This window comes from Crocodylus porosus, unplaced genomic scaffold (genome assembly GCF_001723895.1).
Source record: "Crocodylus porosus isolate Cpor-Errol unplaced genomic scaffold, CroPor_comp1, whole genome shotgun sequence".
Lineage (NCBI taxonomy): Eukaryota > Metazoa > Chordata > Crocodylia > Crocodylidae > Crocodylus > Crocodylus porosus.
In genome coordinates, this window is record NW_017728947.1 from 75,473,694 (window position 1) to 75,486,465 (window position 12,772).

The 12,772-nt window shown below is 46.0% G+C and overlaps 1 protein-coding gene across 3 annotated transcripts in view; it reads right to left on the reverse strand.

Moving 5' to 3' along the window:
- AREL1 (apoptosis resistant E3 ubiquitin protein ligase 1) overlaps positions 1 to 10,362 on the reverse strand; it is a 26,089-nt gene extending 15,727 nt beyond the window's left edge. The window contains exons 1-7 of one of the 3 annotated variants that reach the window (XM_019551776.1): positions 8,152 to 10,362; positions 6,881 to 6,940; positions 5,523 to 5,749; positions 4,623 to 4,860; positions 2,332 to 2,501; positions 2,065 to 2,245; positions 995 to 1,242 (exon numbers count right to left, since the gene is read on the reverse strand). In XM_019551776.1, coding sequence (XP_019407321.1) covers positions 995 to 1,242; positions 2,065 to 2,245; positions 2,332 to 2,501; positions 4,623 to 4,860; positions 5,523 to 5,749; positions 6,881 to 6,896 — 1,080 coding nt within the window. In that variant the 5' untranslated portion in view covers positions 6,897 to 6,940; positions 8,152 to 10,362. Of the gene's footprint in view, positions 1 to 994; positions 1,243 to 2,064; positions 2,246 to 2,331; positions 2,502 to 4,622; positions 4,861 to 5,522; positions 5,750 to 6,880 lie in introns of all 3 variants that reach the window. The other 2 variants (XM_019551777.1, XM_019551778.1) reach the window with 2 other exon arrangements.
- Positions 10,363 to 12,772: the final 2,410 nt, after the last annotated feature.

Below are 12,772 nucleotides of genomic sequence, written 5' to 3' on the forward strand. Positions count from 1 at the left end.
GAGGGGGAGGATCACCTCCTTGTCCCTGCTAGAGATGCATCTGTGGATGCACGACAAGGTCCGGTTATCCCTGCCAACCGTGACCTCGCATTGTCAGTCCATGTTCATCTTGGAGTCAATAATGACTCCAAGATCCCTTTCTGCCTCTGTGCTCTCAGGAAGGGAGTTTCCCATCTTAACTTGCAAACAAAGTTATCCTTCCCATTTCCTGCCCTGGTCTCCCTAACAATTTTTCTGCTTCCCAAGTTTCTCTTTCCTATTTTATAGTTAGGCTAGTACTCCTAACGCCCCCACCCCACCAAAAAAAACAAAAAACAAAAAAAAAGAGTTTAAACCACTTTTTCTAAAGCTGACCCTCACTTCGATCCCATTACCATACTTCTGCCATGTTTTCACTTGTAGCTCTCAGCCCTCACTGTGGTTCAGAGTTTCTTCCAATCTGGAATCTGTGAATTAAAATATGCTCTCATTTCTCCACCTTTAACGGAGATGCTAATCAAAGTCAGACCCAACTCTGAGCCCTCTGGCCTTTTACCCTTCATACTACAAAAAAGCCTAGGAGCTCCAATCAATATCAGTGCCTCAAACTGTGTCCAACAGAAAAAGAACAGAGGAAAACATGGTCCTTGCCTTAAGGAGTTAACACCTTCTCCACAACCCCTACATTTCAGTATACTGCAAACCCCATTTCGAGTTGCTGAGAAGCCTCCTCTTGAGAAAGGTTGTTCAAGGACCAATATGACTTAATTCTACAAGGCTTCCACTATATACATTCTCTGTCTTTTAAGTTTATATCTTGGGGGCATTCAGGGGAAATAAGTAGTCAAAGGAAAAGATGATGAAGCAGCAAGTTAATGCATGCACAGCCCAGATACACTTTTCCAGCCAAATCTGAGGTGTCTAGAAATAAGCCAGGGGCAAAGGAGAATGGCAAGCTTTGAAATAACACAACATTTGGACTACATGCTAACAGCAGCAACCATGCAGCCTTTACCTTGGGTGACACGTAACAATACACCTTTTTGGGTTTCTTCACTTTTTCAGGGGTCTGGCTGTCTGAGGGAGAGTCTTCATCCTCATCCTCAGTTGCAGTAGAAGGACGGCGCTGGGAGGAACCCAGGTGTGTGGGTGGGAGGTGCCACTGAGTATTAGTATAGCTAGTAGCATTGTAAAGGTAGGCCTCAAAGTAGATACTGACCCCTGAGGTGGACACATTGCGCTCCACAATGTTCTTTTCATTCTCTGAAGGACACAGATGAAACAGGAGTAAAACTTGATGAAGCCAAGAAACTAAGCTTGACATCTCTCATTAAGCTCAGTCTGCAGGACAGCATTGGGTCAGACATAGTTTGAAGAAAAGGGGCAACCAGATAAGGGGGAACATGGTCAGGTAAATCTATGATGAAGGGGACCCAGGAGCAGAATATGAAGCCTTTCACCTGTAGCACATCAGTGCTTGGCTTCTCTGAGTTGGGGGAGATGGGAGAGAGGAAGAAAGAATACCAGCATTTTCACTTCTGGAGGAACAGTGCTAACCTGATTCCAATCTGAAGTCATAACCATATGACCTCTATTTAGCAAGTTTCCACAAAATAAATTAATGTGAGTGCTCCCTGGGGGGCAGATAGCAACTTTGCAAAATGACAAATAAGAAAATTCCTAGCTTTAAACAGTGCTCACCTTCTGTAAATATAAAAGCACACCATATCAGTGACCCACTAATTGTAAGCCTCTAAGTCAACAAGAACCAAGCAGATCATACAAATGCAACAGTCCAGTCACCACAGAGGTTTCACCATGAGGCAGGGAAGAAGGCCCATCAATATTTTACTTGAGGTAGAGATGGGAAACGCCTGCTTCCAGAGCTTTCTACTTGGCTTCCTTTGACCTCACTTTATTTAACATAGCATTTTGTATAGAATGGACATACCTGAGGCAACTGAGCATGACAGGCATGAAGGGAAGCCACATTTAACTCAGAAGCCAGCTCTACTGGGCTACAGCACATGGTACCCTAATAGATATGTGGAGAAGCAATTGGAGACTGAGCACCTCTTGACTCACCACTTAGAACAATGATGTCAAAGTCACCATTGCTAATGGGCTGGTTTTGGTAGGAGATGCAAGCATGGAAACACCCCCTACGATGCAAGGTGAGTCGCAGGAACACCTGGCAAGTCTGCCGATTAGACACCACAGACTTCTCAAACAAGACATCAGAGCTCTCTTCCTCCTGAGGACCCAGCTAGATGAAGAGAAAACATATCAGTTCAGCTAAGAATATGGTCATCTCCAAATAACACTGGGTAAGAAGGACAGCATTTCACTTACCTCATGGATGGAAAGGCTGTAGTTGTGCTCATCTATCAGGGATACAGAATTGCTGGTGGGATTGTCATACTCATCTCTGGGAACAATCTGTAACGTATGTTGTTGACCACAGGTCAGCACCAGAGTGGAGAAGTGGCAAACAATTTTGGTTTTGGAAGGAACCACCATCCCTGAAACAGAAAAGCAGTTTAGAATTAGAGTCCTAGGTATAGCTACAGAGGAATAAAAAAAGTCTATATTCCCTGCTTCTGCATCCCAAGAACCAAGCAACTGAGCACTGAAATGAAGTAGGAAAGACAGTTTTCCAGACGGTAGAGGCGCAACACTCTCAACACAATTAATGTGCAGGGTCTAGGTAAAGAAATGTTCTCCACTCTAGTCCTCAACTCTGGAACTCATCCTCACTGCTGATCCAGGGGACAGATCTTTTGAAGTTCAAGGCAAACTCCAAGACTCACCTAGTCTCTCAAACTTTAGCATGAAGGCAAACTGGGAAAGCTCCAATGTGATGCTCTGTGAGAGGGGTCTCTTAACAGGCATTGTGCCTCTTATTGTACACGCACACAAGGTATAAAAAAGCTAATCAGAATAAAAAAAAAACCTAAAAAAAGTTTTAATTAATTTTTTTTTAAAATGTGTATTATGGAGCTCTCTATGCTCTAGAGCAGTGGTCTCCGAAGTGGGGTACGCAAGACAATCCACTGGGATGCGGGAAGAAAATATTAGAACTTCTATTTATTTATATTTATTTTTTATCTAAAAAAAATAAGAAAGAAATTAAGCTTTACTAATATTTAATATACGGATTGACACTGGCGCCCATATGTCAGACAGTCACGTGTCATGTACAGTACGCAAGGTATCCTGAGGGAAGAGTGGGAGTTCCACAATGCGGAGGGGTTGACAGTAGCACCCTCGCTCGTTTGTTCGCTTTCACTGTACTGCGATGTATATATTGGGGGTGCGTGCTCAAAAAATTTTTAACTGATAGGGATGCACGATCAAAAAAAAGTTTGGAGACCACTGCTCTAGAGGAGAGAAACAATTTAGAGCAGGGGTGGGCAAAATACAGCCCACCAAGGAATTCTGTCCAGCCTACAATGGGAACTTCAGTCCCGCCTCATCCAGGTATGGGGGGCAGCCTGGGCTGTGGTGCATGCAGCCACTCCTCCCACCCCTAAGTGTGCAGCAGAAACGGGGCAGCATCATGTCCAGACTGGCTTCCCAGCAGTCCTGGCAGCAGCAGCTCCTTCCAGCTACCACTGCCACCAGACCTGGCCCTGCTCCCTGGGCACCCTAGCCTGTCTGCCTTGCACTCACTGCCGAGGCAGGACCAGCATGGGTAGGGCACGCAGTTGGGCAGATGGGATGGGGCTGTGGGCAGGAGGCAAGCGGTGCTCAGGAGCAGGATATGTAGGCAAAGCTGGGATCACAGGGCTGTGACCACAGCTTTGCGCTGTTACTGCTTCAAGATCTCCAACCTGACATAGCATACAACTCCCTGCGCACCTGTGGCTGCATCCCGTCTGCCTAGCCAAGCACCCTGCCCATGCAGGTCCCAGACCGGTCTCCAGGGAGATCCTAGGATCACTGGATGGTGACTGTGTGGCCAGGGCCTGGGGCAGAGCCATAATCAGCTCCCTACATGCCCCTAAAAGCAGAACCAGCACCTGTTGCAGGGGCATGTGGACAGATCACAGCTCTGCCCTGAGCCTCAGGCCCACACTGTCACTGCCCTGAGATCCCAATCCCCACCCTGCCTGCCCACCCCACTACCTGCCCACCTGCAGCCCCATCCCAGCTACCCAGCCAAGCACAGAGCAGAGCCACTTACGGAGTTTTGCTAAGCTGTTGTGGGGGGTGGAGAGGGTGCTGACCCAACCCACAACAGCTTACCAAGACTCCTTATGTGGCCCACAGACCCAAATAATTGCCCCCCCCTGGTTTAGAGGATCAAAAAAAGGCCTACAGTCAAACCAAAGTAACCAAATGTTACTAACTTTGGCTGGCACACAACAAATAATTCTGTGCATAAAAGGGCATATCTGACCACTAGCTGGGTGTAAGAATGAAGTTTCACATGGTAAGATGCTAAGTGGCACCAACAGCCTACTCCGGGGTAAGGCAAATTTTATCTATACTTGCTGATCACAGTCTTACTCTAATCAACAGTCTCTGTTATTTAGGGTAGCATGTGAAAAGAACAGAATAAAGGAAGACAATTCTTCCCATCCACCCACATTTCTCAACTCAGCAATTAATACTCACTACCTAGAATATCTTGACCTTACCTGGCTGAAACAGTTTGTAGTAAGGACTGTAGGCCACATTCAAACCACCAAGTTTTATGGTGATCTCATATCGCCCAGCCCTGCGCACGGTGAATGCCACTTTTACCACATTGGAACGGGGCTCCTGAAGAACTTCCTGAGTCACAGGGATATCAATTGCTAGCTCCACATGGCAGATGTGAACTCGCAGTCCCACAGGCCGATGAGCAGGGAAGGGCTGTCCATTCTTATAGAATAACTACATAGGGAATGGAGAACCCCAGATAAGCACAGAGAGAAAAGAACAGTATTGCAACATAGGGCAATAAGAGCAGGACAGAGCCCTGCCTCAGCAAGGGAGAAGGGGGACAGCAAGTGCAGGACCAGGCCCCAGCTCTAACACAGACAGGATACTCCCAGGTGGGACTTCTGAGCACTGGATCACCTTATTCCTTATTATTGTGCTGGGGTCTAAAAAGTGACCTGAAAAAAACATGCTTCTAAGCGATTCATCTCTGAATCGTTAGTGGGTATCCAGAGCAGAATCAATAGACCCCAATCCCAAAAGGAGAGCAGACAAAGCCACATCCTTACAGGGAGACCACTAGGTCTCATCCATGTGTCCCCAGCAGAGATGTATGCAGGAACCCTCACCAATTCACCATAGAGGAGGGTGTATAGGAGACACTCACCCCAGGAGCTGACCCAGTCTGTGCTGATGAGAAGCAACAGCATAAAAGGAATTTGTTAGACTTAACCATGTCATCTTAACTATGAAAATGATCTGATGGTCCAGGGAAGGATACCTCACCCCCCTTCCTGTAATCCTCCAGACATGGAAGGAATTATCCCATACATCCCCTAGAAGCAGCACTCTGCTTCTAAACCCCAAACTGTGTGGATACAGAAACAATCCCTTACATGCACTCGGAAGGCCATGCTATGGCCCACCTCATAGGGGTCCTTCCAATCCCAGGAGACTTTGCAGGACCGGGGGTCCAGGTAGTTGCCTCGCACGTAGTCATAAATAGTTCGCTCCCCTCGGCGCTCCCGGTCCTCATGCTGGAGGAAGCTGACTACACGTGCGGCAAGCTCAAAGAGGAACTTAATGGTGAAGAAGAAGGCTACCACAGACACTGTGATCCCACCTGCAGTAGAGAGAGAACAAGGGGTAGTCACCACAACATAGCTTGGTGAGGCACGAAGACTTCAACCTCACGGTACTGAATACAAAAAGCATGGTGTTTAGAAAAACACTAAGAAATTAGAGGTTTGATGCAGGAACTGTGCAACATGTTGTTCTTTACAATAAGGGTTTTCAATATTTTTGGAGCAGTGTACCCCCAGCAGCTGGGTGCAGAGCAGGGGAGGCACATGGCCAAATGTGGAACAGCAGCAGCTGCCATGTGCAAGCTTCCCCTGCCCCCTGTGTCCAGCCAGGTGGGTGGCACCTGCATGGCTGCACAGGACACTGCATGGCGATGCGCACCCCCTAGGGCCTTCCCGTGTAGCTTGGGTTGACAACCCCTGCTGTACATTATGCCAAAGGTTAGTCTAAGGCCCCTACTACACGTTACATATATTATACAATTAACTGGCTAATCATGCAATAATTTAGACTGGCCACACATGCAAAGTAAGACCAGCTACAAATGCAAAGTAATTATCACACAATTAACTGGTTAACTGTGCAATAAATTTAAAGAAGTCACATGTGCAACAAAATTATCACACGATAAAAATGAATATCCAGCTATAAAAATGTGTAACAACTCTATAACTGGTTTCTATCCAGTTTTGATTTGAATGTGAAGCAGGGCCCTAAGATGATCCTAACAGTCCTTTGGTTGTAAAATTCTGCAAACAACTGCAACTTGGAGAAAGATGGAGATAGGCTTCCAAGTCTCAAATATGGCCCAGCAGAGTTTAAATAACACCCATGACTGATTCCCTTTGAGCATCTAAGAAAGAATTACTGAGATTCCAACAGGACAGTCACCACATGCAGTATTAAGACTGGGCTGCAAGCCAACAGAGAAGGAATAACTTGCACTAGCTTCTGAAAGAAAAGTGGAGGGATGAGCTAGAAGTTAGGTCAATGGGATGAATCTACTTGGAGTTACAAAGGGCAAAAGGATGACAGGAAAAGACTGCCAGGCAGAGAGAACAGTGTGGTGAGACAATAACTTCATGTTTGTCATGTAAACTCTAAGCCCCTGAAAGGTTCAAGATCCTACTGAGAGATGCAAAGACACAACAGCATTCTCTCCTTCACTTACCAATAATGTAAAACATCAGGTCCCTTCGGTGAGACACACAGCCGAAGATCACAGCTGCATCTAGAACACAAAATAGGCCAAGGCCAATGCAGTGATGCTTCCTCACACACTGACCTGAGCACGGCCTTTTGGTTCACATCAAACAAATATTTAGTGCCTTATGGCTTAATAGGGGAGCAGAACTAATCTCCTGTCTATCTGAAATGCTGTATGTGGAAGCTGAGAAATTGTCTTCCTTCCCTAAGATTCTTAAAGCAAGATACCAACAGGCTGTGAAGATGCAAGCAGCCTAGCAATCACATTGTAAATTCCTGTTTAGAAGCTGGGATCTCTGAAATAATGATACAATGTGAGCCACAGAGAACATACTGGAAGTGAATAAAGAATCTTGGTGTACTGTGATATACAGCTATGCTATTGGCTAGAGGATCACCACTTGTAACAGTGGTGGCTGCAGGTTGTTCACACAAGCCACCAAGTAGGTTTCCCTGGGCCTCTAGCTATTCTCTGTTATGCAGACAGACCACAGAGAATCACCAGCACAACTACTAATAATTTAAGCAAAAAGTTTAAGGAATAAATGGCCATAGATAAGAATCCCTTCCCTCTCCAACAGGAAATCCCTAGCAGAGGGCTGAAATACATATGACTCTTACAAAACACAGCCACAGAATAGGGCAGAGAAGTGCACCTGTATCTTTCTCATTTCAGCAAAGTGAAAACACCATACACATCCTGTTTTTCCAAACAGTACAGAAGTGGCCCAGGGTCCCTACTGTTATAGTAAAGAGGTAGTGCAGGGATCAACGTGTTCTAGAAGCTAGAACCTGGTCTCAGCATATTATTAATAGTAGAGCACTGTTTAAAGGCCCCAGTCAGGGATCAAGTTTTCCAGGGACTAGGTGGTATACAAACATGTTGTGAAAAAAAGAGAGTCTCCACCCACAAAGTGCATGCAACTGTGGTTGAGAAGATACAGCCAATGGATGAAACAAAAACAGCTAGGGGTGGTAACAACATAGACAGACACTAACACATAAAATGCAGCTTACCACCTCATCAGCCATTAAGTAGAGATTAGTTCTGCATACTAACCCACACAAAAGTGGAGTTTCTTATCTTGTCAGCTGTTGTAACAGCAAAGGGCACCAATATGCAGGAAACCTAAGATTGACATTTCCCTATCTGAATGGCATCTCCTTCCAGCCCCGCAAATCCATCCTGCTAGCCTCAACCAGCGCACACCCTTCCAGTTAATAGTAATGGCATACCTTTACATGACTGCCCACATTCTGAAAACCAACAGAAGGGCACCCATGCCTCAGTGTCCTTTCCCTTGGCACTAAGAGGTGGGGCAAAGGTCAGCAGAAGTGGTCCAAGCAAAAGAACATAATGGCTCTTGGAACCCGCATTGCAGAGTCACAGCTGGAGGAAGAGAATACAAGTGCAGGAATTTCTCCCCCAGTGTGGAAGAGAATATTGTGTCCTGTTACACTCAGCAGCTTCCAGATGTTTTCTGGTCTTCCTGAGGAAAGAGAAAAGGAAAACAAATTAGTTATGTTTATCCATGAATGAGGAAAGCCTAGGCAGAAGGACTACATAAAGGATGTAAAATTCAAGAGCCACAAGCATAGGTGCAGTAAAAGTGCCAGTGAAGTGCTAGGCTCCACCATACTCCAAAGTTTGGAATGTCACTTCATCACCTTTCAAGATGTCACCCAAACACACTGGACCAATTACCTGAAACCTACCCATTCCAAGATGTAGCAAGCCAGCGCCTGCCCAAGATGGAATCCAACAGGCTGACAGGATCAGCAAAGCAACCAGGTACCTGCCCTGTGCCTCCCGTCCTGGAGTCAATTCTATGGACCGTACACTGCTTGAACCTCCCACACAGAGGAAAGAGTGAAGCTGAAAAGTACAGTACAGTACCCTCCAAAATGTGATTGCACCACCTTCAGAGAAGACTGCTCAGCTACAGGAACTTTTTATACACAAGGGTAAAGGTTTCACAGGTACTTGGATCCCCAAAACAGATGGGATGAATCTGCTGTAGCCACTTAGGAAGGGTCCCACAGCTAAGCAGAAGATGGCATCAGAAGGTACTTTATCCTCAACACCACAGTCCCTCCACCTAAACTCTGAGTTATAAGAGGTTATGTGCATCTCTCTGTCTGGACCTAGGCAGGGAAATGTGCAGCTTTCAAAGGACAGGAAACAGGCCAGGGGGTCATACAGCCTACCTAGCTCACAGTCATTCAGAATACAAAGTGTGGAAAGCAGACAAATAAATTAAGAATGCAAGGCATAGCACGAGTTGTCTCTCAGAGTATTCTCACCGTCAGGCAGCTAACTGGGGTATTCCCCTATATATTTCCCACATCACCTGCTGCTGCCCCCCCCCCACCTTCTCATGCTCCCAACTTGCACTCCCTCCACTTCACCATGCTTTCCTTCATCTCCTCAACCCTATCTACTGCAGGGAACCTGCTGTCTTCCTCAATCTCTGCTCCACGACATCAACCTCTCCAGCCACATAGGTGAACACACAGGGAAATCTGTGCAGACTTCTTTAGTTGTGTGGCAGAAAAATCCAGTCTCCTGCTCCCTCCCCCTCCCCAAAATCTCAAGGAAAATCCCACCCACTCAGCTATTTATTCCTTCTGGCTGAGTGAACAGAACTGAAGACCCCAGGGCACAAGTGCTTACCCTCTTCCCTATATGCAGTTTCCAGCTTCTGCCCTTTCAGTTCTTAATATAAGACAAAAGCTACAAATCTAGCTATTCCCTTATGATTTGGGTTGGGTAACTGACTCATGGCTCTCACCCCAAACCTTTCATGGTGTGTACTAGAGACGTCACCTCCAAATCTGTAACTTTTTAAAACTAATTCCTTTGGCTTACCTAACACTCAATTTCAAACCTTGCTCCACAAGAGCCAATTTGTCACAAGGTCCCCTTCACCCAGTGATATTGATGGTTTTGAAGCTGCAGTTCAGGCTAGACAGGAATATATTACAGGGCATAGTTTATAGGAAAGTTTCTAAAACAACTAATTCTGGTTTCTCTGGCAAAGAAATTCTAGTGGATTAACTGTTTTCAAACCCAGTATTGCATTCCTGCCTCTACCTCCCCAGGCCTAATTGCTACCTTTGTAGCGTCACCTTTCAAAAAAGGAGTGCATTCCACCCCTGAGTAATTTGGGCATTTCCACAAGGCCTTATATCACTGAGTGACTCCAAACTGCTTAGAAACCTACAGGGAAATACCCTACCAGCACACACAGAATCAGCTTATTTAGACCAGGGAAAAACATTAGTTCAGCAATGGCATTCTGGACTCATCTACATAAGGTACCCCAAACCTCAGCCCAGAATCCGTTGCCTTCTCCAACAAATCATACCAAAAATTATAGCTTGTTTCATAGATTTTATAAACATTAGGGCTGGAAGGGACCTTTTGAGATCATTGAGTCCAGCCCCCTGCCCAAGAGGCAGGAAGTCAGATCACCCCAGCTAGATAAGCATCCAAGTGTTTCTTAAAGTTATCCAGAGTAGGTGCTTGCACCACTTCTAGGGGGAGTCTATTCCAGACTCTGGAAACTCATATGGTAAAGAAATTTTTCCTTATGTCCAATCTAAAATGGTTTTGCAGTAGTTTGTGACCATTAAACCTAGTCTTCCTTTGGGGTGCCCTGGTGAACAGACATTCTCCCAGTTCCTAATGCACACCCTTTATATACTTATAGGCTGCCACCAAGTCACACCTGAGCCTTCGCTTTTCCAGACTGAAGAGTCCCAGAATAAGCAAGAACAGAACTGTTCAACCCCCAGGCAACTGATGACAATACAATCCTGGGCCATTTGCTTTTGGTTGTACAATTTCAGATACAATTCCCTGTGTCCAACCAGCCGTCTCCCTCAATCAGCCCGTTAAGTTTTCATTTCATTATCTCTGCATGAAATGGCAGGTAGGGTGCCAAGTCAGGTGGATGGTGGAAATGAAGGAGCTGCCACATTTGCACCCAGCATATATACTAGAACCAGTTCTAAGATGCTTTCACAGCCACAGTTTACAGAAGTAAATATCCTGCCCTGGTTAACTGGTACTCAGGACGTAATTCTATTCACTTACCATAAAGAAGGACTAATGATGTTGGCAAGCAATTAAGAGCTGCAGCATAACAAAGCTAACTAAAGTTTCTGCAAAAGAAGCCATATCTTTAGATGCCCCTTACTGATGGGCAGAGAAAATACCAAGTTACTCGCAAGCAAAGATCGGCAATCTGCAGCCTGCAGAGGCATTTTATCCAGCCCATGGGGCTGAGGGGCTTGGTGGCATTTCAACAGCAGTAAAAAGTTTCACCTGTGCAGCAGGGAGAAACAGCGACAGTAGAACCATCATGGGGAGCAGCAACCGTCACTCCAGCTCTGGTGGTACAGGCCAGGTTGGAAGTGACCTGTGTTCATAGACAACCACCATTAAAGCAGCTGCCCACTACAAAACATTCTTGACCCCTGCTCTAGGGGCCTAACTGTGCTTGAGCTAAGAGAGTGGTAGTTTCCTGACCCCCTAAAAAGAAAAGTGGAATTCGGAAGACATATACTACATCTGGCTCAAAGAGAAGTACCTGCATAACTGGGATGGCAAGCAGGACACCATACTGGGAACTAGGTTTGTACCACTGTTATTTAAGGGCTTGAAAGGGAATTAAAACCCAGCAGTGAGAACAGGGTTTGTTAGTGTAACCACTGTGGAGGCAGTGGAGTATATATACATAACAAAGCTCCAAGTGTTGTGTATTAGTGCAGATGTGTCAAACTTCCTCCCCTTACCACCCCCCTCAGCCAGATCCAGACTGGGGGGGACTCCTCACAGGCTAGAACCAGGCTACAGAGTTGTGGGAGTTAATGCAGCCATTGCTCATCCCTCTACCACCTATACACATCACCAATGGGGATCTGTGCCCCAGATTTCAGCAACAGGTCCCACCCCTGCTTCCCCTATCCCCAAACCCCCATGCCTCTCTACAAGCCCCATGAGCTACACACCATGGCTCTGCAGGCCAAATCCAGCCATAGATCCTAAGTCCAACACCCCTGTGTTGATGCAACTGCAGCTCTAAAGGGAATAGAATCCAGCACCGGTGTGGTAACATGGGCTGCTTGCAGACATTAAAAAAAAAAAAACCCCCAGAAAAACCCAGCGCTTTACTTTAAACTCAATGTACTCCTGCACCAAGCCCAAAAACATGCCCAGAAGATATGGCACATTAGTTGGACCCAGCTCACCCAATGTCCGTCTGGATCAGGCACTTTAGTGAGGCTTTTTTGGTGCTTTTATCTAATATCAGCTGTTAGATAAAAGTCCCAAAAAGCCCCATGGAAGTGCCTGATCTATACAGCTGATACAGAGCTGGGTTGAAGTAATGCACCACTTCTTCCAGTAAAGCATGATTTGGCTTGGTTTTTTTAATGTCTGCAAGCAGCCATGATTACAGCTGCAGAGCCACTAGGAAGCCCACAGTGCAAAAAAAGGACTTATTGGAGCCCCAAAGTAACAGCTTTTTTCATCTCAATATTTGTTGCTACATTGGTGGATTTATATTTATATTAGTTTCCTCTTCTGCCCTCAAGCAGATTTAAGCACAGCATTAAGGAAAAATAGAATCATAGAATCAATGAGTCAGAAGGGACCTAGACAGATCATCGAGTCCAACCCCCGCCATGGGCAGGAAGGAGCACTGGGGGTGGCAGGGGTCATAAGACCCCAGCCAGGTGCCTATCCAGTCTCCTCTTGAAGATTTCCAGGGAAGGTGAGAGCACCACCTCTCTGGGAAGCCTATTCCAGGCTCTGGCCACCCTTACAGTTAAGTAGTCCTTCCTAATATCT